The sequence below is a fragment of the Lissotriton vulgaris genome, chromosome 9, assembly GCF_964263255.1.
Source record: "Lissotriton vulgaris chromosome 9, aLisVul1.2, whole genome shotgun sequence".
Taxonomy (NCBI): Eukaryota; Metazoa; Chordata; class Amphibia; order Caudata; family Salamandridae; genus Lissotriton; species Lissotriton vulgaris.
In genome coordinates this window covers 507,538,958-507,564,898 of record NC_141697.1, presented here as the reverse complement: position 1 = coordinate 507,564,898, position 25,941 = coordinate 507,538,958, and the positions used below count along the sequence as shown (strand labels likewise).

The 25,941-nt window shown below is 45.5% G+C and overlaps 1 protein-coding gene across 1 annotated transcript in view; it reads right to left on the bottom strand.

The window, feature by feature from the left end:
• Positions 1-25,941, bottom strand: part of TMEM260 (transmembrane protein 260) — a 645,490-nt gene that overhangs the window by 165,177 nt on the left and 454,372 nt on the right. The window contains exons 9-10 of the mRNA XM_086937970.1: positions 24,935-25,043; positions 14,392-14,564 (exon numbers count right to left, since the gene is read on the bottom strand). Of these exons, the coding sequence (XP_086794096.1) occupies positions 14,392-14,564; positions 24,935-25,043 (282 nt within the window). The remainder of the gene's footprint in view (positions 1-14,391; positions 14,565-24,934; positions 25,044-25,941) is intronic.

The window sequence follows — 25,941 nt, the reverse complement described above, 5'->3', positions numbered from 1 at the left end:
AGAGATTATGAAAAGTGAGCTTGGGTGGGCAAAGGGAGCTAGGATGCGGTTATACCAAATAGCTACCACTCTGACCTTTAGGTTTATGGATTTATAAAGTGCATGGCTGCCCAAAGGCTTCCCAGGGCTGAGGAGAAGGTGCAGTCCGGGCGAAGAAGTTATCAGGGAAAGAGCCATGTTTTTATTTTTTCCTAAATACCAGTTTATCTCTTAGCAATCACATTTCTGTAGGTAGGGAGTTCGTTCCACAGACTAGGAATCAGATGTGCAAAAGATCTTCCTCCCCATCTTGATTACCTTATTCTTGTCCTCTTCATGAACAGATCTGATGACGATCTTCGAGATCCACCTGGAACATAAGGAGCTACAAGCTTTCTTATTAGAGCTTGGCATTTGTCGTTCATGGCTTTGTGGGCAATACAAAGCAATTTAAATTTGATCCTGGCTTGGATCGGGAGCCAGTGCAGTATTTTCAGCGCAGCTTTCACTGAGTTTTGTCTGAGGATGCCTAGTAGTATCCTTGTTGCGGCATTCTGAACCACCTGTAGTCTGTTGAGGGAGCGAAGATAAAGGGAGTTACTGTAGTCCAGCCGTGTTATCACCATGGCCTGAACCACAGTTCTCCGGGTTTGTTCAGGGATAAGAGGTAAGATCTTCCGGATCATGTGGAGTATTCCGAAACATGTGGCTGCCAGTTTCTTGGCTTGTGTCTCCATAGAAAGACTGTGGTCTAACCATATTCCCAGATTTCTGTCAGAATTTTTGGGGACAGGGGGGTTGCCTAGTTCTGGAGGCAAGTAGATGATGTTTTTAGGACCAGACTTATTTCCTGAGAACATAAGTTATGTTGTTTCTCCATTCAGTTTTAGGCTGCACCAGTTCATCCATTTTTTAATTTTTTTAAATATATCTTTTATTCAGTGCAAAGGGAAATAAAAAAAACAAGCATATGTCATACAGAGTCTTGATGTAGTAAGGTTCAATAGTTAAAGAAATGCATACATGGATCATGGAGCGGATCACAAAGTACATTGCAGCAGTGCACAGATAAAGTCAAAATTTAAACATTGCGTGAGCATGCTGTCTCCGTTGTTGTAGGTTGTTGAGTGAGCAGGGCAGTAAAAACGTAAGGGGGGAAGGATATCGAACTTGGGGTCATGTGGCGTGTGGTGTGGTGGGCAGCGTGGTCTGTAGCGGGGGGGGGGGTAGGCAGGGAAGGAGAGGGGGGGGGTCCAGCGGTAGTGCTTCGGACGGGTCGTGTGCACCAGTTCATCCATTCTGCTACTTTTACCATGCAGGGAACCAATTTGGTGTGCTTGGATTGTGGGTCCTCTGTCACTGATCGTACCAACAGGGTATCATCTGCGTATGATACAATAGATAACCCAAATTCCTGCACTATCTTTGCCAAAGGTTGCAAGTATAAATTAAATAATATGGGACTCAGGGCGGATACCTGTGGGACTCTGCACGATATTTGTAGGATAGCCATGATGACCATCCCACCAACCATTAAGCCCATTAGGTTTCATCCTCAGAGGAGGACCTGTGGGGCTTTCATAGGGAGACAGAGAGATTTCGCTCTGTACATGCACGTGTGTGAGTATTGATCGCATTTGCAGCACAGAACGAAATAACATCACACCTCACTATCTAAGTTTGACAGCACCTTTTATCACAGTCACTCCTTTGTTGTTAATCTACATCCCACCAACCATTCATATACATGGTGGATTCAATCATACACAATGAAAATGCATGGATATTATTTCTTGCATGGGTCACTTACATTTGATGGGAGTTTTTTGGGCCATTAGAGATGTGCATGCATAGTTGGGCTGAATTAAAAACAAAAACAAAGAAGGAATAGGAACAAGTAATCTGAGACATTGAGATATATCATACAACTTGCATTGCTCCTTATTTATAAGTCTCAGTTTTAATTCTAATGGCATGATACCCCCAAAAAAACAAGTGGAGAAAAGGTTGATATGTAAAAATAATGGTTATAGGCAGATACAGTAGACAGTGGCATTGACAGCACACTCATGTTAACTATAATAAAAATGGAAATCAACAGCAACCAAATGCTAGATGAATAGTGCAACATTTTCTTTTGCTAAGTGTGCAGAAGTTTATAAAAGTCTACAGATGAAAGGGCATACACAGCTCCATAGAATTAAAAGGAAAGAGAAGTGTTCTCCACCTGTTAAGGAAGATCCTTGGCGTAGGGGGATCCAAATCACACGTCTAAACAACAGAGTCTATTAAATTCTCATATCATAACCACCTCGCCAAGTCAATGGATGAAAAAGAACAACCCAACACCTGGAAAAACCTTCCTTATTTCAGTATTGAGCAGTGCTGTTAAAAGAAATTGAGACAATCTACTTGGAAGACAAGTGGGCAGAGCCGTCTCCATTATTTACTTAAAAAAAAATAGGCAACACTCTAGTGGATTTATTCACTGCACTATAGCCCTCTTGCTCCCAATTGTCCAAGATAAATACAGATAATTCAGTTTGTGTGATAAGGGCAGGTTTGTGGAAGGGGGCTACTTTGAATCTGAGCAGAAGATAAAAAAAGTATGTAAAAAATACCACTTATCCTGCTCATATCTCTCAATCCACTCTATCCTTTGACAGCTTACCCTGTAATCCCTTTTTATGTGGGAAGACAGTTAAATATATCCACTGGGTAAGAAGCATTAAATAGCAAAGAAAACTCTTTGGTAAAAGGCACACCAGAACAGTACATTCAAACACAATAAGTACAAGAAATATTGCTGGAGTTGGCTTGCATAGCCAGATGTCTACAGTGGATCTCAGAGCTAGACAGAAGAGACAATCAAACAATCTGAATGATCTGATATAGGATGTTGTCCACCTTAGTAAAAGAAAACGCTATTCCTGTGATATCCAGAACAGGGTGTGCAAAAAAGGACCCCCTGACGAAGTACAAACAGTAAAGATGCGGAGTACATTCAGTTTCCTAGTAGGAGCTGTGTTCATGAAGGAACTCTTGTTTCTAATAAATGAGTCCCGAAATAAATTGATGGAGGAAGAAACCGTATCTAGAGTACTGAGGACTTGATCATGAAAGGGAGTGAACTAATGGGACAACTTGAGTATCAGAGTAAATTAACAAGAATCGTTATCTTAAAAAAGGGAATGGGGAGCAAAGGGCCAGGATCAGAGCATAGTTGCGTAACTTAACATGGAGGTGGAAGGTCAACGGCAAGGTTAGAAGAACTCAAAAATGTTTTACTAGTCATATTAAGAATTTACAAGATTCTTCAACACCCTAGAAAAGACAACTGAAAAAAAACATAATTTATTTTCAGCCGCTGAGATCTGAGGGTTCAAAAAACCCCTACAACTAACAATTAAGAAAATGCGCATACTTGACAGTCCAAATAAGAAGAACTAGGCAATTCGAGCCAAAAGAGCAGTTTGATATTCTTTTCGTTATCCAAGGGAGATGATGACATCTGACGAAATATCCTAATAAATCTAACGAAATGCAAAAGCTTACGATATATCGAAGAAATGATTCTCGTGGTCAAACACAGAGGGGTCAAAAGGTTCTTTCCATAATCACTCAAGGAAGACTAAGAAAGTTCTTAGAAAATATTCAGAGGTGTCTGACTCAACAATTAATTTACTTATTAGTACAAAAATTAAAATTATTTCAGGCTGAAGGCTTCATCAATATAGACAGACCTTATATTTGCCACAAAAAGACACATGTGAGATGGTTTAAATAATATACCCAGTTACAGAAATGAGGGTGGCAGCCAAGAGAAATGTCCTACAAAACATCAGCTTTTTAAACATGAGAATCTGGCTAAGAATATATAGAACTAGATAAAAGCAACACTTCTGAAGTTTTACAGCAGTGCAAGCATACGAACCTAGGATAACCTTTCTAGTTTCACTTATTTTCTTCTGTGTATGTCAAAGACAGGATGCTATATGAGAAGGTGAAACTAAGCATTAAAACTAGAGGCTCTTGGGGGCGTGACTTGCCGGGCAGACATGGCAGACGCGAGTTAGAGAGCTCCGTCCAGCCCAAAACTCATCCTGCATTAATCCTGGCTCCCTCGGCCGTGTAATTGGTCTTGGAGGGGGCATATGGTCTCCTGACCCTAGCGGAGACATTTCGGTGTCCCGATCCTGAAAGCTGGTGGGTCGGTGAGCCGGTGCAGCCGCGCCAGAGAGTCGCGGCCTAGTGGCCGCATCAGAAGCCGGGGAGTGCCGTGGAGAAGGCCCGGGAGGCAGCGGTGGGCGTCGCCCGGCGGAAGGAAGGCGGCAGACGGCCTGCAGTTGGTCGCGGGCGGGCGGCTGCCTTTGACGGGGGCAGATCAGCCCGGGACCCCTGTGGGAGACGTTTCCCCGGTGAGAATCCGGAGGGAGAGCGCTCCGATTTGAGCCTCGGACCCTGCTGAGCCGGGGGGGGGGGGGGGCGGTGACGCGGCAGCCCTGGGAGCCGCGGCCGCTATGCCATCTTGGCAGTTGGGGACGGCGACAGTTGCTCTGCAGGGGCGTGGAGCCGGGGCCCCATTCCCCAGTGTCACGCCATTTCTGGCGGCGGATATGATCGGCGGTTTTATCGGGCTGCGGCGGTGAGTGGTGGCGTTCTGGGTGCGGCCTGGGCAGCCGCGGCGATCCACGTCAGGGAGGCGCGGTCCGGGGATTGCGCAAGAGGCCTGGAGCTGCGGGCCCGACTTCATCTGGCGCCACTGGCGGTGGCGAGTAGAGCGGTCGCCTGAGATAGCGTATTCTGCGGGGCACACGCGGCGGAGTGGTGGTGCCCCGGACCTGGAGGGATAGCCAGATCCTTGCCGCCGGCGATCGCAGCGAGGGGCCTAATATACCGGATGCATTGGTGGCACAGATCCCCCCATCTTCCCTGCCAGATGTCGGGGTCATCTCCCCAGAGGTGGCCCTAACTGGGACCAGTTTGAGCGCCGGGCTCGGAAGAACCAACCTTTGCTGTCTCGGGTACTGGGAACTGCAGCGGCCGGCCCATTCCCGGGTGCCTCAGGGGGTGCTAGTGGGCACTCGCCTTGAAGAGGGGCAAGGGAGGCAGCACCCCGGCTACACAGGGACCCATAGACAAATTCACCGGGCCCGGGAAGGCAGGCGGTGCGGCGGGCCAGACACAGGCGGCCCCGCCGGACAATGCTCCACTGCTGGCGGCGATCACCCAATCCAGGGACATGCTGGACGCTAAGATCGGCGCAGTTTGGTCGGATGTAATGCTGCTGCGGCAGGACTTGCGCAACGCAGTGTCCCGTATAACGGAGGCGGAGGAACGCGTGTCTTGAGTGGAGGACGATGTCGCTATCCTTAAGCAGAGGGTGGCGAAGTTGGAGAGTATGCAGAGGGGCCTGGCGCTGCGTGTTGAGGATGCCAAAGGAAGGGCCAGGCGCAACAACCTGCGCTTAGCGGGTTTTCCAGAGGGATGCGAATCTGGCAACATGGAGCGCTTCCTCACGCAGTGGTTGGAGAGCTGGCTCCCTCCGGATACCTTATCGCACTGCTTTGTGGTCGAGCGGGCACACAGGGTGCTCACCCAGAAGCCACCAGTGGGAGCTCGGCCCCACCCGGTCACAGCGCGGCTCTTGAATTATTTTGATCGGGACACGATTCTGAAGCAGGCACGCGCCAAGGAACCTCTGCTCTACGACAATCAGCGGATCTTGGTGTTCCCCGACTACATGTGCCTGGTGCAGCAGCATCGCCAATCCTTCCTGGCAGCCAAGGCCCGGCTGCGCAAACTCAAGTTGCCGTATGCCCTGCTGTTCCCGGCGCGCCTCCGGGTGATGTTCCAGTCCTGCACGTGGTTCTTTGATACCCCGGAAGATGTCTTTAAGTGGATGGATGAAACTGTGCGGGTGAGGGCCCATACGCCGCCTGGACGGCATTCTGACTCTTCCGTGAGCGAGGGGCTGCGGCAGGGCTCGCAGAGACAGTGCAGACGGGGTAGCAGGAAAGCTAGATCTAAGAGGCGGTCGCTGTCCTGCAGACCGGCGTTGGTGGACGAAGCGGCGAAGCAGCTGCCGAGCGCTGACTCGTCAGTCCCGGCCAGCGAACATCAAGTAGAGGAGTCCTCCTAACTCGACCATGTGTACCATTTTGCAGGACCCTATTGGCTCTACACCGGTAGGCAGCTGGTTGGACTGCCATGGGTGGTAAGTTAGGGATCCATTGGTGGGATGGGCTCGGGTCCCCCCGTTGGGGGCCTGGTCCACGTCTCACCGCGACAGGTACTTCAGTGTTCCTTGAGGTATGGGGTTGGGGGGATGTTGCAGGTTGGTGTTGTTTGGGTTGGGGGCTGCAATGTGCTTGTGCACTGGCTTACGTATGGAGGGTTCACTCTCCATCTGGTCTACAGGATAGGGCCAAGGGTTTGTACGCTCTTAAATGGCTAGTGAGCTAATAACTGTTCCGGGGTCCACGGGCGCCCTCCGTATTGTCAGCTGGAATGTTCGTGGGCTCCTTGACAAAATTAAGCGGGGTGCGGTGCTGCGCCATGCCAAGAGGGTAGGGGCGGACGTACTCCTCTTGCAGGAAACCCATATGATGGGCTCCAAGGTTCTTTGTTTACAGCGGTATGGCTACCAACAAGTATTTCATGCAGGCTTTACACAAGGGTCCAGTGGGGTTGCCATTCTTATCCATCGCAGGGTCCCCTACATACATACACAGCAGTGGTTGGACGGACAGGGGCGCTTTGTTTTTGTCCGGGGGAAGATTAGAGATGTCCTGATTGTGCTAGGATGCGTTTACGCCCCGCACCCTTGCAGTTGCATCTAGCGGAGCGCTTGTTGACGCAATGGTTCGACATGCCTGAAGTGATGTCGGCTATAGGGCAGGACTGGAAGGATGTTATGGATCCCTCCCAGGACAGACACAGATCTGGTGTGGGTGGGGGGGCACTCATCCCATGAGATTGCACACGCTGGTCTCCAGTCTTGATTTGGTGGACACATGGAGGCTTTGCCATGGCACGGAGAGGGGGTTCACCTATCTATCGCCAGTTCATGGGTCATAGACTACCTCTTTGTTCCTAAGGGGGTGGCCCCGTGGGTGGCTTCTGCTGGCATTCTCCCGAGAGGGCTGTCTGACCACTCCCCGATCTATGTGGTGCTGCAACTGGATGGGAGGCGGTCGCCGTTCCGTTGGCTCCTCTCAGCGTGGCACTTATTGAATGAAGGATATGATAATAGTATGCGGGTTGCGATTTCAGACTTCCTGGTCACAAATGTGGGCTCTGTGTCTAGTGCGGCGACGGTCTGGGAAGCAATTAAGCCCACCCTCCGGGGTGTGGATATAGCCTGGTGTACGGCGGCTCGCCGGCAGCGTAGGGAGGAATTGGCTAGGGCAGAAGCGGAGATTGAAAGGCTGGACCGCCAGAGTAGGGAAGCGAATGGGGTTGGGGGGTTGCGACGCCTGCTCCAGGCACAGCAGTCCTACGCCGCCATCCTCCTAGAAGAAGCGAAGCAGGTTTGGCTGGCGACACGCAGCAGGATCTGCCAATGAGGGGATAAATCGGGCAGAATGTTGCATAGGCTGTGCCAGGGTGCTTTTAGCTCCCAGGCCCTCCCGGGAGTGCTTGATGTGAGTGGTGCGCCGCTGGTGCATCCCCAGGCTATAGCAGATTGCTTTGCCGATTACTACGCGGCCCTGTATGCCCGTCAAGAAAGTCTGGCAGAGGAGTGGGTGGAGAGGTTCATTGCGGACCTTCCGCCGAAGGCGGTGTCTGATGACGCGTCAGCAGCTGGATCTTCCCCTTTCGGATGAGAAACTGGGTAGTGCTCTGGGGGAGCTTAATTCAGGAAAGGCCCCTGGCCCTAATGGGTTCCCCAGTGAATTTTTTAGGAGATATTTTCTTCAACTAGCCCCTCACTATTGGGCGGTGGTAGAAGAATCCAGGGAGGTGGGCCAGCTTCCCCCAGATTGGAGGCATGCGGAAGTGGTTGTGTTTCGGAAGCCGGGCAGGCCTCCGGAGCACCACGCGTCGTACCGCCCGATTTCCCTGTTAAATGTGGAGGCCAAAGTGCTGGCCAAGGCCCTGGCAAATCGCCTTTTGCCCCATATCTCGTCCTTAGTCCACCCAGATCAGGCGGGCTTTATGCTCCAGCGGGCGACGCGGCATAATATCCGGAGGGCTCACGTGGCGCTGGCAGCGGCCCGAGGGTTTGGAGTCCCGGCTGCCTTCCTGTTGGCGGACATGGATCGGGCCTTTGACTCCCTCAGTTGGGTCTACCTGTTTGCCCTGTTGCGCCGACTTAATTTCGGCCCCCGATTCCTGTCCTATATCTCCCTCCTGTATACCAATCTGACCGCGGCGGTAAGGGTGGCCGGGGCTGCGTCATCTACCTTCTCGGTGAAGCGCAGTACTAGACAGGGCTGCCCCCTGTCGCCATATTTATTCGCCCTAGCGATGGAGCCGCTGGCGGCCTGGGTGCGAATGGACGCGCAGCTGAAGGGGCTGGACTGGGCTCCCGGTGTCTCCGACAGAATTGTGCTGTACGCCGATGATGTTGTCTTCTTCTTAACCGAACTGGACAGATCGGGACCTCGGATCCTGGAGATTATGCGTATCTTCAGGGAGTCCTCCGGGCTGTACATGAACCCTCGGAAGTCTACTTTATGGGTCCTGGGAGGTTCCAGGACAGTGGGACCCTGGGCTACCGTGTTGCAGTTGGCCGACGGAGGCATTAAGTATCTAGGTGTGTTCCTGACAGACAGGACGGAGGTGGCTTGGAAGCGGAATCTGGCGCCAGTGTGGGACCGTGCCCGAGCGGATATGAAACTCTGGTTGCGCATGCCTCTCAAAAATTTACGGCCGTTCGGCGATTTTTAAAATGGTCACACTCCCCCGGTTGTTATCCCAGATGCAAAACCACCCATTTCCGATAGCGCCCAAATGGTTTCAGCAGGTGAATTCGGCGCTGGGGCAGTTCCTTTGGGGGGGTGGAGTAGTGAGAGTGGCAATACGCAAATGCTTTCTCTCTACCTACTGCGGAGGACTAGCAACTTACGATGTTCCGTCTTACTATCATGCCTCCCACCTCCTTGTGCTGAATGAATGGTGGTATGGGGACAGAGGGGACCCGGCATACGCGCTGGAGCGTTACCTGATGGACCCGCATGCTCTACACACCATTCTCTACTCGGCGCCGCTGCAGAGGGCTCTGCCGCCGGTTACGCGCCTGGTCTTTCGCATCTGGAAACAGTCCCTGAAGCACACAGGGTGGTGGAATACATTGACGGGGGAACCCCGCTGTGGCACAATGGGCGCCTCCCAGGACTGGCGACCCTGCAGGGCTTCAAGGGATGGGATGCAATTGGGGTTTCGACCCTGGGAGGTGTGGTGCGGCATGGGTCCTTTCGGTCCTTTGCGGAGCTTCAGATGGAGTTCGGCATGCCTAGAACTCAGTTCTTCCGCTATCTACAGCTCCGTCATGTGCTGACCCCCAGTTTAGAGGGTATTGTCACCCTGCCGGAGTTCAGCCCCCTCGAAGCCAAGGTCTTTATGGGAGGTCTTGAGGCTAAGAAGATCTCGAAGATCTATCAATCTCTAGTTACACACAGTGCTCCGCGGAATTGTGAGGGACGTGGGAGATGGATGTGGGCACTCTGGAGGAGGAGGACTGGAGGGAGGCCCTAGCTGCTCCACGGGGGGCGTCAATTGCCATGCGTCTCAGGCGTCTCCAGTTCAAATACCTCCATTGGGTCTATTTCACGAGGGTCCGGCTGGGGTGGGCGGGGATGGTGGCCTCCCCGGAATGTCTACGGTGTGCGCGAGAGGAGGGCACGTTCCTGCACACAGTGTGGTCATGCTCTGCTTTGGATCACTTCTGGGGGGGGGGGGGGGGGGGGGGGGTGTTCTCATGTCTCTCAGAAGTCCTGGGGTGCATGCTTTTGCGTACCCCACACCTTGCTCTCTTACATGTCATGGAGGGGGTCGGGGGTAATGCACATAAACGTCACTTGTTGCTCCTGGGGCTTACCTTAGCAAAGCGAGATCTTGCTAGGAGATGGAGGACTCCCAGGCTCCGCCGATCTCGGCTTGGAAAAATGGTCTGGACTTAAATATGGGGCTGGAACAACCCATCTTCCTGGCCCGTTTACATTACAAGATATGGAAGAGGTGGGCAGATTATAGAGGACTGCGGCTGGACGCCCCGGCTGCGCCTGCGGACCTCCCTGAGGGTTGATCTAGGGTTCGTGGGTGGGGGGTATGGTGGGACGGGTGGGAAGAAGGGGGTGGGCGGGGCCTATGGTGGGGTGTGGTTGTGTGGACCTTCTTCTGTGCGCCACTAAGGCGTTGGGTCTTTTGCTCCTACGTGTTTCTGTGACTCGAACCCAGTGAACTATTGCGCATTTGGGGGGGGGGGGGAGTTATGTTTGTTAATGGCTCGATAAAACTCAGCTCCCTGGCTCTCTGGTTTATGTCTTTATGTCTCCCAATGCTCAGTGCCCTTATGTACTTTTTGGAGGGTTGCGGCAGAGACCTCTGGGACGCAGAGCTATGCCACTATGGAATGCTCCCTTGCAGGAGTCCAGTTTGAAGGATGTCTGTTATATTGAGGAGCAATTAAGATGGGCAATGCGAGAGAGCTACTTGCTTGACCACGGATGTGGTGCACTGCTATAGTCGATACCAGAAGGGATAGACTGCGGCCAATGATGTCCTATGTTGTACTCTCTGTGTTACTGAGTCTTGAGGGGGTGGGGGATGGTTCTTAGTTCCCTTTTTTTAGGAATTTTGTATGTTTTATAATCTCTGACAATGATGGCATGATGACTTATGGACACAGTATTTTTGTATGGTCAATTGTTCTACATGCGCCATAATGCTACTTTGCTGGCCTACACGGGAAGGTATACCCTTTTGATGCTCCCTTCCGGGGGCGATGGTTTGGACTGATGGTGAAATGTGTGGCGCACAGCCCATTGTTGTACCGTGTTGTACTTTTTCAATAAAATATGTTTAAAAAAAAAAAACTAGGGGCTCTTACCTTAATAGAAGAAAGAATAGTGATTTGCAAAAGAGGAAAAGCTTTTCAGGAATGCGTCCCACCCTGGAAGGGGGAGCATTAAAAACGTAAAACAAGATCCTCCATCAATAGTTTTCAAGAACACTATATAAACATTTAAGAACAGAATGGAATCAAGTATTGACAAAGCTAATGTGTCTGTCGGTTGTATTTCTGCATAGATACCTGCCGACGGGCAGACACACTAGCAAAGATGACATACATGCACACGTTGAGAAACTGCAGCATATCTACAGCCATCCATGTAAACAGACAAAAAGGCACCCAGGCATAAAGACCTACAGACACCCATACACAGAGAACACCTGACTTGCAGTCCCCCATCCAAACAGAACAAGAGACATTTGTTATGTTGATTCAACATGTAATGCTTGATGCTTCTTATAGGTCATCTAAAAATGCTACATGAGTGGAAAGGAGGGAACCAGAAAGGGAATGAGAAATGCATATTTTGAATGCCAAGCTCTTACTTGGAGTTGTATTCTGATCTTCGGCTTCTATTGGGAAAGGATGTGAGAGAAGGATAAAGTATGCCACAGGACATAGAAGGCAGCAGCATGCAAGAGGAGAAGACATAATAAACTGGGATGTGGGTTAAACAGTTTGAATAATCAAGGCGTGATATAGAAATCGTAGACCTAGAAAATCACAGGGCAAGCCAGGGTGACAGTCAAGGCCGCCATGAGAATAAACCTAAACACAGAGGCTGGCACACACAAACATGAACCATCCAGGTGCACAACATGAACCATAGAGGCACACATACAGTCCCCCACAACACAGAGACAGTCATACAGCACATACATGGACACAGAGGGACAGTGGTTTGAAAGGACAGAAAGGGGGAAGGAGGAACTTAAGGATGTATGTTTCATGTTCATCTTTTGCTGACAAAATGACATTAGAGGCGGAGGAAAGATTGGCGTCAGTGAAAAATTAATCAATGACTTCTATAAGGTGAAGAAATATTTCAGTCTCCATCATCGCTCACTTTTTCTTATTTTATGTGTTTATTTAGGACAGAGAATACGATGGGCTCAACTATACCTAATGGCTCGAAAGGGCCACATCGAAATTCATAAAAGATTCATTCAGATTTTTGTTTATTGTTTACTACCTTTGTGAAGGGCAAGAAGGAATGTTTGAGTCTTAAACTAGTTGGCAGGCTGTTCTGTACCTTCAGACCTAGAACAGAAAACCTCCTTTTTGGGACCTCCACTTAGTAGGTTTAAATGGCCGCCTTCATTGACGTCAACGGGAGAGTTCTTCTAAATGATAAAGTGGACCCATACAAACAAACACTTTAAAACTCAGATCTGTATCAGAAGTACACCATACCTCCCAAAAAGCTAAAGGTTCAATGTTCGAAGAGTGGAATCTATGTCTCCATTCCTAAGCTCAAAAAGCAGCATCACTGACCTTATTTTAGATGCTATCGTTGTAATTTCTTCATTGAGGTCCTTCCCATAATCGGGGTTAGAATGGATAACTGCATCTAGCACCCCTTGTTGGACCACAACATTAAAGTTTAATACCATATGCACAGGTGACATACATTGGACCAACCATTGCATTACTTTGTGATTACCGATGTAAGTCATAGTTCCAAATGGTGTGTACATTTTTTTATCTCTATTTGAAAACTAAATGTAGCTACTAGCTACTGGATACAGCTCAAGGTTGTGGAAAGATCAAGTTGGGAATTAAGATTATGTTTATGGCAGAGAACAATAACTTCTGTGTTGCAAGTATTGTATTCCAACCACTATCCCTTAGCCACCATGTTGTATTTAGGATGGTGGTAACTTCATGCCACTTACGAGCAGATACATTTCTGTCTCACTAACATACAAGTTAAAACGTAACTGCACTGTCACCTGCTATAGGAGTGTCCCTGATACATATATTAAACATTGTGAAAACAGGCCAGATCCCATTGGAATCCCAAAACTGATTGGGATTTGTTTTGAAATGTACAGTACAAACTTCACCCATTGGACTAAAAAGGAAGTGAAGTATGTGTGAGCATGATCTCAATTTCCATCCAAAGAGCAACAGAGGATGGCCACGTTATCAATCACCAAAGAGAATTCCAGTAAAATGAGGTACAAAAACTCCTCTTGGTCGACAGTTTGCAGGGTATCATCCCAAACACTCGCTACACTCGCTATTGCGGTCTCAGTGCCAAGCTTGGGCCAAATCACTGATATACAGGAGCCAAGAATGAAGAGTTCCATCATGAAGGTTTGCAGCTGGCCAAGCTGCACTCTCTTGAATGTCTTCTCAAACCAATGTAAACATGCAATACAGTAATAGCTGTTATGTGTAACTGATCCCAGGGAGGCTTTTTTTCTTGAGTGGTATAACCCAGCATTTTTTTTAACCACAGCAGACGGAAATGGGCGGGGTGGAGAAAGAAAATAAATATGTAGTAATCAGCTTAAAAAACAGAGGGCTGTGAAAGTCCATGTAGAAAGGATTAAACATCCAGTTCTATGTATTTGGATGCAGTTTACTACTATGTTGATGCCATTGGAACAGAAACAGCTAAATCATTAACATTTTACCCTTATGTCGACAGAGCACACCTATTTGATAACCACATACTCTTTGTCAAATTAAAGTAATTTAAGGTGATATTCAGTCAGCACATTTACTGCCAATTGAATGGGACACAATAGAATATATCAGAAACATCCAGTCATTAGGGTTTTTTAAATGTGACTTCTGTTATGGCAGCCACCATATTTCGCTCTATTTGCTATCTGTGACTCATTTCACTTGAAATAGAGGCAAATGTTACTTTATATCTGCATTTTTGTTTTGCTATTCAGGATTGAGTGCTCCAAATAAAACAAAGTAACACGTTACTGACATAATTTGCTAGACAACAAAGGATTGTAGTTCTTTTTTCAAGTTCTATGTTACCAGTATTCATAAAGTGCATAACTTTTCTGTAAGCTGTCTCAACAGTACCTTAAGCAGTTTCAGAGCATCCAGAATGCAATGGTGCCCTGGTCTAAGAAAATATTATCCTGCCTACTTGCCAAAAACATACAATGATTGGATCTGACTATTTCAATGCTTACATATGAGACAGAACAAGCTTGCAAATGGAAGATCATAGTACACGTGTTTTATATAACTGATCTAAAACTGGTACTGCCGAACATTAATAGATGTAGGAATACAAGTACAAAAGAACTAGTATTATAGTAGATTTAAGCAAAGAAACCCACTTAGATTTTATTAGTACCAACATAGCAAACAAAAAAAGCTATACAACTTTACAATTCCATATATTAACTACAGATTACCTGTAACTGCCATTAAGATGATATATTACAAGGATCAAAGCAAAAAGATACTCTGCATAGTGAACCGCACAATTGTTTTTCAACACTTTCTCAGACAGTGATGCAAGAGAGGCTAGTCCCACACCAGCCAGGACAGAAACCACTGCATTGCTTTGCATCCAGAATCTTTCCACCTAAGAAACAAAAAACATACTGCATTAACAGGTGGGTCTCAAAAACAAGCATTTGCAATGCAATAGGTCTCGCATTACGAAAGTTTGAGCTATTGGTATTGTAAATGACACATTTTTTATTTATGTGTTGGTTTTGAATATAGCGAAATGAATAGCTTTGTCATTTACAATGCCAATAGTTGTAACTTTCGCAAATGTGACACCTATAGCATTTGTAATGCAATATGTGTTGTATTTACGTGACTTAGATGTATTGATAGTACAAATAACAATGTCTTTTCATTTTTTTAAATAATTAATACTTAAATAAAAGTTTTTGTAATGTATAATGGCAATAGCTTAAACTTTTGTAAATAACTTTTGTGAAGATTATGTTCAGTGTATATTGTCACGAAAATCCAAGAACAGAAGTGAAATATTAACATCTTTTTGTGACATTTGTATTAAAGCTTGAAACACTGAGAGAACACATTTGAACCAGTTGTTGTTGAATGGTTGCACAGATTGAATCTGAGTGATGTTGTCATGGCGACGAGTGATGCTGTGGCGTTCAGTGATGCTGTGGTAGCGCATAGTGATGTTGTGGTGCACCTGAGTGATGCTGTGGTGGTGCTGAGTGATGCTGTGGTGATACGGTAGATAGACAGAGTGAGGGCGATAGATAGAGTGACGGCAATAGATAGATAGAGGGAGGACGATAGACGGAGGGCGATAGATAGAGGAGGACGATAGACAGAGTGAGTGCGATCGATAGACAGATAGAATGAGGGTGATAGATGGATAGATAGATAGAGTGATGGCGATAGAGTGAGTGCGATAGATAGTCAGATAGAGTGAGTTATTGATTTTCTGCTGTGGGCAGCATGCTCCTCAGAAGCATTCCACAGGTAAAGGGAGGCTTTCTGCAAGCCGCATTCCAGGCAATTTACAGTGGAGGGATGACGAGAGAGGCAGAGAATGTGATGAGAATTGGATGACCGCAGGTCTCTGTTTTTGCTGATGCGCATGAATTTCAGTAATTAGTCTGCACACAAAGTGATATATTTATCCCCCCTCAGCCGGAGCCGTTGAACCATTAGCTCTATGTGTTGCATGCATGTGTTAACGTGGCAGTCTATTTTGGCCAGCAGGCGCACTCACAACACAATGAAAAGGAACTACTATTACCCAATGTAACGGTACTCAATTCATCCACCTTAGAAGCTGGAAGTGTGAGTTAGTCCTGCCCGGATGTGAATTGATGACCTCTATTGCATAACTGCAGATGTCAGCAGCGAGCATTTAAAACACAGAAAAATCTTGCTGTGAATGTATGTGTGTGGGTGTGCATGTGTGTAAAAGAATTAGCACTAAATAGCACGTGTGTGAGTTGGTCCTGCCAGGATGTGAACTGATGACCTTTATTACACAACTGCAGATGTCAGCAGCGAGGATTTAAACCACTGAAAAATCTTGCTGTGAATGAATATGTGTGTGTGTGTTTGTGTGCGTGCGTGCATGTGTGTGAAAGAATTAGCACTAAATATCACGCCTGCGAGTGGGTGAAAAAAGGACTGATTCTTAAAGTAGGCTTTCAATAGGTAGACGTATAGTTGAGGAATACCTGTGATTTTCCCGTCCGCCCGCCAACTCGCTAAATCTGGTTTTCATTGACGAAGGTTCTAAAAGCCCTGTTGGCCACGTCACCCGCAGTGCATTTTGCCACGGGTTTCAAAGGACTATGTGTTGCATGCATGCGTGACTGATTCTTAAAGTAGGCTTTCAATAGGTAGACGTATAGTGGAGGAAAACCTGTGATTTTCCGTTCGCCCGCCAACTCTCTAAATTAGGGTCAGTTTAGCGTCTGGCTGTGCCTGTGTATTTTGGCCACCACGCACACTCACAGCACAATTAAAAGGAACTACTATTATCCAATGTAACAGTACTCAATTCATCACCTTAGAAGCAGGGAGGTGTGATTTGGTCCTACCAGGATGTGAACTGATGACCTTCTTTACATAGCTGCAGATGTCAGCAGCGAGCATTTAAAATGAGAAAAATCTTGCTGTGAATGTATGTGTGCGAGTGTATGTGTTCGTGCGTGTGAAAGAGTTAGCAGTAACAAACAATACCAGATGTGGACAAGGCTCGTGTGGGCGCGGACTGCCAGAGAATAATAGATGGTGATTAACACGAAAAGGAGCAGAAGCCTGGCGTCACTGGCTCTTCCCAGCTCTCACACGCTGAGATAGTCCTTAACATAACCATGTATTTTGGTTTCCTATAGAGACTGTGGTTTGTGATATTTGCAACAGCAGTGATGATCCCCAATGTCAAGCATTGACCCATCTTGCAACTTAGGAGCCCAGAAGCAGGTCAAGAGCCCTCAAATTTCCCGCACACTTTTACATCCTACGAAATGTAATCAAGATCATCTTTTAGACCCTTTAAAAAGCATTCACGAATGGTTCGTACATATACCTTTATTTTTCTCTCTAGCCTAGCAACAGGTAGCCTCCCAGCTGCTTTGGAACACGGTTACAACATTTCCTGGTAACTAACATTGTGGTGGAAATGTTTAAGTTACAAGATATTGCATCTGGGCTCCTAAACAGCGACAAGGCACATACTGGCCACACAATACATCTAGAAATTGCACCGAGCCAGACAAAATCTTATCAGCCACTCACCTGGGGATCAATTTTACAATGTAAGACCACAGTATGTAATGCATATATCATTCTCAGTGTCAGGGTTTTAGGAGTATCCTCATCCCATAGCAATAGAAGAAGGCCTGATTAGCATTGCAGCTGTAGGGAATGGGGCACAGTCATTCTCATACACGAAGGAATTATTAAAAAGGAGATAATGGTAAGATCTACCTGGTCTGGAACTTGGGACTAGGACTTCTAATCAAATTACAGTGATCCTGTAGCAGGTGTTACAGATCATGAATAGGTATTTGAAAAGACATCAAGTGATTCTGATGACTGGCACCACCACTACCATTATATGGAATAAATAATTCTCGAAATCACAAGACTGGTTTGCGGTAATCATTTTGGAGTCTGTGTACCTGTGCGCTGGCTGCAGCTGGCGACTCGTTGGAGATATGTATATGTATGTATATATATATATATATATACCGTAATGCCGTAAAACTCGTTCCAAGCTTCACGAAACCCTCACGTGGCTGGGGTTTCACGGGGAAAGAAGCGAGAGCCGACCCAAAAATGCAGGTGAGCAATTTTTTCTTTATTCGAGGTTAGCACAGCCTGCCAGCGTAACGTTTCGGCCTACCCAGAGTCCTTGGTCATATATATACAGTTTCAACCCTGATGCAGTAGGCATCTGACGAAGGCAAACCAGCCGAAATGCATTATGCCGCATCTTTGTTAAATAAAGGACTCCCAACGAAAATCCCAGCTGTGTCCTCGGATTACTTCTTCAAGTGGTCGTGTATATGATATATATATATATATATATATATATTCACTGAAAAAAACATAGGTTTTAGGGAAAGTTATAGTTAGTTGGACATTTCACTGAAACAAAACCAGAGAAATTCCCCCGTTGTAGTTAGTTCAGCTAACTATAACTCGCCCCCCCTCAAAGCACTGCTGATGACGTCACATATTACATCACTCATCACATGGTCAGTGACATCACTGATGACATCATCCAGTGACTGTGTGTTTCTGTAAAGTTTAAATATGTTTAAAATATAAAGGAAAAGGCGTATTGAAGAATGAGTGGGTGTATAAGTGTCTGAATGGATGATTTAGTAGGTGCGTGACTGACTCTGTGAGTGATTAAATGTATCTTACTGAATGCATGGATTAGTGACTAAACTGCGTTGATGTCTGTATCCATCTGTCTGTTGGTGTGTAAGCAGTTGCATGGGTTTGCGAATAGCTACATGAGTGTCTATATGGGTTATTGATTGGTTGTCTGAGTATCTGTATGAGTGCCTGAGTGTTTGTGTAGGTGGGGTGTGTGTGACGCTGTGCATGGATATTGAGTGGGTGATTCGCTGGGTGCATGGTTTCAAGAGTGCATCTGTGATGGGTTGTATGGGTGGGTAAGTGTGTGTATAGGTGTGTTGGTGAGTAAATGTATAGGTGTGTTGGTGAGTGAATGTATATTTCAGTGGTACATGTGTGAGTAACTACATATGTGAAAGGCAGTATATATATATGTGTTGGAGTATGTAAATGGCTATAAGTGAGAGTGTGTGCTTGTATCAGTGATTGTATAAGAGAGTAAGAATGTGCTAGTATTTGTATGAGTAATTGAGCTGGTGTGTGTGTATAACTGTATAGGTGAGTAAATGTCAGTGTGATTAATTATTTGCATGACTGACTAGGTGTGTGAGTACCTTTACGGATGAGTGGCGGTGTGTGAGTGTCTATATAGGTGTATGAGTGCATATGATAGTTCTGTACTGAGTGACCATAAGTATGAGTGACTGTACAGGTGAGTGAGTGGATGTGTTTGTAAACTTAAGAATCAGTGAGTGGGTATGTAGTTATTGGTGTTGGAGTGTCTATGGTTTGAGAATGGCAGTCTGTAATTTAGAGTGGGTGTATCACAGGTTATATTAGGGTGTGAGAAGATGTATCAAATTATCACATGGATGATGTCATCAGTAATGTCATTTGAGATGTCATCAGTGATGTAATTGACCATGTCATGAGCGATGTAATATGTGACATCATCAGCAGTGCATTGCGGGGGTGCGAGTTATAGTTAGCTGAACTTGCTAGAATGGGGTAATTTCTCTGGTTTTGTACGAGTGAAATGTCCAACTAACTATAACTTTACCTAAAACCTATGGTTTTTTCAGTGAATTTCTGAGGTTTTTTAAATGCTAATTTCTAACTATAACGTGCCTGAAACCTATGTTTTTTTAAGTGAATTTCAAAGGTTTTTTAAATACTAGTTTCTAACTATGCCTACAGAGATAGGACAAGTGAAGAAAGAAAGCACAGAAAGAAGCAAAAGAAATGCATAAAGATTCAACAGAAGTGCACAAAGACGAAGAAAAGTGCAGGAAGAAGCAAGACATGTGCAGAAAGAACCAACAGAGGAGCAGAAAGAGGCCTTGTTGCAAAATCATCCTGTGCCCACAACTTTTTCAGACGGGTACTGGTGGTAACTGACTCTGACTAACCAGGCCTAGACCCAGTGCTATACTAAAAGACACTTCGAATACAGTGAAAACACCTACTTACTCTAGGGAACAATATGGGTTGGGGTACCCCTGTGATTAGAATGACCTCCTCTGTAAGGCCCTAGTACATAATAGGGCAGGGGGATTAAAAGTATCTCTAAGTCAGAGGTGCAGAAATATGCTACTTTAACTAGTAGTCGCTTTTGCAGAGTGGTGGAGAAAGGGTGCTGGGCGTCCAACCAACCCTCAGGAAATCCGCTGCGTAGAACTTAAAGGAGGTACCAGGAGGGATTCCTGGTCCCCAAACTCGCTCAGGACTAAATTGGGCTTCATCCTCCATCCCACAGTCTGCCACGAGGCACGTTTTCAGAGTGGTAGAGAAAGGGGGCCATGCCCTCCGAAGACGTCTTAGCAATCCTACTGTGTGGGACTTACTGGAGGTAACAAGATGGGTAGTTGGCCCCCAAGGACATCCTTGGGGGCCAACTTCCCAAACTATTACCTCAAGTCAGTCCAACACAGCATTACTGGTAAGTATTCGTACCAGGCCACGCCCACTTTGCCCACCACTCTACAAACGGGCTCCCTGGCTCCTTGGATGGGGATTGAAGTCCCTTCACTGCTGGGGGTCCTTTAGGGGCCAACTAGCCTACCTTCTACCTCCAGTAAGCCCCACGCAGTAGGATTGGTGAGAGGTAGAGAAAAGCCATGCCCCCTTTCTCCACCACTCTGCAAACACGCCCCCTGGCGCGTTGTAATTTGGGGGATTAAGTCCCCTTGGATCCTGAGGGTCCCTGGGGTCCAACTAGCCCACCAGGTACCTCCAGTAAGCTCCACAGAGCTGCGTTGCAGAGAGGTGTAAAAAGGGGCGTGGCCTGGCCCACCTCTCTGCAACGCAGCGGCGCTTACTGGAGGTACCTGGTGGGGTTGTTGGCCCCCAGGGACCCTCAGAATTGAAGAGGAATTAATTCCCCAACTTAAAAGGTGCAATCCATTCTCAACCACACACTCTAAATTGTTTTAGATGTTATTAATCACGTTCTGCAATCCATGCTCAACCACACCTTCTAACATTTTAGATCTTGATACAAATGTGCCACAGAGACTACCCAACTTTACATACAAAAAACTAGATGCAAAATGATTCATGACCAAGCTACCAAAAATAGAGGTAATACATGACTACTCAACATGTTCTAGCAACGTATGCACTTTTGTGAAGCCAAAGTGATCTATCACTCACAACTACATGTAAAAGATTACAATCATTAATACAAAACATGCTCATTGTGCTTCCACTTTGAAGAATGTGCCAGTGTAATTCAGTAACTCTCCAACTCTTGACACGATTAAATCTACAAGCTCTATATAATTATTTACAGGTAGAGTTGATTTTGTTCAATAGGCCATAGCATAGGTTAATGTATGTTATGGAAAGTCCTTTTTAGAGACTACACCACATTACAGTGTCTGTCAAATCAGTAGTCAAAGATGTCAATGTAAATGTTCGATCTGGTAGGAGGACCTAGGCTCTAAAAGCTCAATGGCGAGCAACCATCATACTTCCTATACAGCAGGTCTTCAAAGATTTATGGAACAGATGCAAATCTGAGCGTGACTAGGATGGCAGAGAAGATTTGTTGTGACGTGTTATTGTATATGCATATTGTATTGATTCTTGGAAAGTTCTTACATTATTTACTCTTCAAAGTATGCTGAGACAAGCAGTTGAGTGACTGAGCTGTTGCGGATGCTATGGGCTGTTCAGAGGCTGCAAGTCAATATATACCTTTCTCAACATTATTGTTGCTGCAGATGTTAATATTAGTGACAACGACTTGACCCACAGCCCTACATCCACATTACCTTCAGCCTCACACTTTAGTCAAAGAATTCTGTATTGTAGCATTGCCTGGTTTAAGACTTCTTCAACTATGCCGCTTGAAGAGCCACTAGAGAGGAAGCTGGCGTTATGGTGATTTCTTCTTTGATTCTCCAGTGTCAATGTTTTTTCCATTGAATTCTGGTGATGTTACTTCAGGCATCCAAGTTGTACTTGTCTGCAAGTCACTGCAAACACGTTTTCACTCATGCCTAGCTGAGACATAGTCTAACATAAGGACTATGGGGTCATATTGCATGACCTACGTACTGCTATTTTGCTTTTCTAGAAACCGTCCTATATAGTCGCCGACTTAAAGGTGGACGTTATTGTTACAGTTGTGCTCTGGCGGACTACTACTTCATTCACTGGGTATTTCCATACTTTTGGATCATTCTGATTGTGGATGAAAAGAAATGCTGGTAGCAGTAGCATGTGGGTATCCTGACTGGGGTCAAAATGGAATAAACGTTTCCAAGACTTCCATTTCAGGAAACAAAATAACACAAAAAGTAATATTCTGGTTTCTGCAGTTTCTTCACAATTTGCCTGCTCCCCCAAGTAATTAAAACAGAACTGCAGCACTTTATTCAGGCAAATCAAAGTTACAGCTTCACAAAAGCCATTTTTACTCTCAAACTGAACGAGTGGCTGTAGACTTGCATCAATTTGATTAGTTATTCATTTCACAATGGTTCATTATTGCTATAATTGAAACTTGCCTTTGTGACCCCATACCAAAGAAGACACCCTCGACTTAGTCAACTAAGATAACTCACGGCCAACCTCTAATGTACCATACCAATAATAAACTGCTGGACTGTGCAGCTACTATGCACATTCCGCTCCATCGAAGGGGAAATCACCCTCTTGATTCATAACAGCCCAGAGCCAGGAAAACAATCAAAGCATCCATTTTGATTGTTTGCCTGTTAACATGGGTAGTGTTAGTATGGTCATTCTTTTGGCAACCTCTGTCCTTTGAGTGCTGACAAATATGGCATCCTCCTCCACTACCTTCAGAGTAATTCAACCATTCATATAAAGTATGACTATGGAAGTAGTTTGTCCACCATTTATTACCAACCTCTCATCCTATGCCTTTGATCAGAACCTTTAGCTTACTCCACGAGGCTTAACTCCCCTTAGCCCTAGTGGACAGCAGTGGTACAGTTTTTGATACAGCTATGAACAGCATCTCCTAGAGATAAGATCCCAATGTTTTAGTTTGCTCTTCTATTTTACACCACACTTACAACAGAAGTAGAACACAGCTGCCAGTAGTTTATCAAATTTGAATGGAATCAACTGTATTTCACCCCCTTTTTCTATGATTCATTGTCCTCTAATCAGAAAAGCTTATACCTAAGCCACTTTGCATAGGTCATAGTCTTGCCACTGAATTAGGACAAAGTGTTTTACATCTAGGTTCGCTCTTCTATGACCTCAGCCTGTTCCAGCGGACTGATGGTAATGATAATACTAAGCAAGGAAATTATAACCTTTAACTCTATTGGACAGCTTGCCACCATCTACCAAGAACATAGATTCTATCATGGCCTACCACAACATGGTTGAGAAGACGACTGTTCTGACAATCAAACCAGGTCCAGACTGGGGACACCAACCAGCCCTGGCAGGTTGCAGCTCAACCTGCCCTGGGAGTGGGTGGTAGCAAAAAGCACTGCTCTCACTTTTCTTACAGGGGGCAGATATTGCAGCACTGCTTCAAAACCAGCCCCAGTCAGAAAAGCAGCTCCTGTGGGCACAAAACCGGGCCCCACCCCTCCGACCCACTGGGGAAATGCCGGATGCCCAATACAGCCCGTCCAGCCCTGAATAAAAGGCAAACTTAGGTAAACACAATCAAATAAAGGTTAATAGCACTGAAAAGCTGCTAAAGAAGGCTATACACTTTGATAACCTCTAACATAGCATAGACTATTAAAAGTAATCCCATATGAAGGAAATACTCCTTGCTTAAAAGGAGCCACAAAACAGACTGTGTAAGATCTTTTTATGGATCAGATGGGACCAAATATTCGGGAGGGAGTATTTTGAGATTCATCTAGTGAGTCTGAGGAAGCAGATGGCTCCATAAAAAGGTTCTGGTCACAGCCAAATTCCAGATTATGTTCTCTCTGCTGCATAAAAGGGGGAATTTTGCAGGGAATGAGGCCTCTGGCAAGGGTGGTACAAAATGATTACTGGTGAAGGCAACTGAAGAGTAAAAAGTGGGTTCTAGATCAGATTATTAGCAAATTGGCCTAAAGCACAGCATAGTATCAAAAAGAACCCTTTCTTGGTTGTCTTCCATTAGCCTAAACCAGGACTAGGCTACTTGGGACATATGCTAGTACAATCTTTTATGCTGCTGCTGTTCGGAGTCTAATCTGGAAACCATGTCTAGCTCTTTCGATTAAGGCAAACATTTATCTGAGAGCTGAGACGTTATTCCTTTGATAACCCAAAAATAGCGATCCTGACTGGAGCTATGTAAGAACTCAAAGAATCCCTGTAAAAGGCCACAAGGTGTTCAAGTCTAAGTAACTCAATGGAGCACTTTAAGATAAGCCCTTAAGCAATTAATCCTAGATTCACAGATGGGTGTGGACTTGCAGAATTAGACCTTTGCAAAACTTTAGTAGACTAGGTCCAGATGCAGGTTGCTTTGCAGTGTAAACTCTAGTGATTTCAGAATTCAAAGGCACCTCTTAGCAGACTCTAGCTGTATCAGGCTCAGGGGGATCTCAAAATGTTGATGGCTTTTGGAAAGACCAGAATGCTCCTTGTAAAGGACTCCGGTGTTAGGGGAGTAACACACCTCTGTCTGCCAATAGCAGGGTTGCCACAAAAGCTGCTTGGCTTTTGCTGCGTGCACTCCTTTTGTAATTGCATGGAAGAACTGTCTGGCATAATAAGACCACCGCATCAGGGGGGAGAAGGGCAGGCTGGTGTTTGGGAGCTCCTATTGATCCATGCTGCAGACTACTGAAGATTGAGCAGAGAATCAAACCTGAAAAAGGGAGGCCAATAGAAAGTCCATTATTCAGGGACTGAAAAGAGGGTGCTGCTAACAACAGTCAAGTAAAAGATGCTCAGGCCACTGATCAAGCAGTATAGGCAACTACAGTGCAAGTTCACTTACAGTAAATGAAACAAGAAGCTTCTCTAAAAGTTGATCGCTATTATCTTAAGATATTTTTTTTAAAGTAACCATAAAAAGTAAAAAAAATGCTTTTCTGACCAAATAACATTTTTCGAACATAAATAAACAAATACAATGATACAACAATGTGCATATTCTTATAAAATAGTCATACAATTGCTACTTACCACACCTAATAAAAGGGGTTTTGTGATGTCTAAATTGGCCCGCCAAGCAAAAAATAAAGAATAAATGACAAGCATTCCAGTGAACAACCAAATTAGTGATGATTTTGCTCTGCAAAAAAAAAATTAAAACATGGTCAGTAATGTTTTTTAACACAAAATCCAATAACAAGCACAAGTATGCAATACATACATTGATCAACTTCTCAGTGATTTATAACAATCCTATTTTCTACAAATATGCTATTTTAGTCACTTTACTGCAATTGAGAGCAAAGTTTAACCTTACATTAACAAGAGAATTTGTTTCAACTTTCATAAAAAACCTTGTTAAAAATTCCAGGAATGGCCAAACAGTAATGTAATGTGGCTACAGCCATTAACATAATATAGGAGCTGCTGCTCAAAAGTCATATTTGTTTTTTGCTGGCAGCAGCTCATTGTGACTTTTTTATTCTCCTGCTATATCTTTTACAATTATCGCTTTTCTGTGGCTAGCATTGGTATTTTGCTTCATTGCTTTAATTTTACAGTTCTGTGCAATTTTCTATTATGAAAGAAAATTGTATCAACAAAAGTATTTTCCGTTTTGTTACATTCATCTGTACCCTATTTCTCTAGGGCTCTGTATTTCATCAGATCAGTTTTGCCTTTTCATTGTAGTGTGTTGTGTGTGTGTGTGCGCCCCACTCCATCTTTCTTCTAACACAGGAAGGGAGGGGCTGCTGCTGTAACACATTTATTTTTGTGATCTCACTTCAGACAGTTCCAGCTTTCTGGCCCAGACACCACTGTACACAATACTCAGGCGAGTCAACCCTTGCTCATGATTAGATGGCTGTCCTCTCAATCTCAGTTCCCTACATTTTACTGGTGGCTTTCCTCTATATTATGTGTTTATACCTTCCCTCATGGATAGCTCTTTTACGCTTGCTTTTAATGATCAATTGTTAGAGCTGGTCCTCTCTGCTGGGTCAACCCCAAACATTTTGCCTTCACCCCCACTGTTT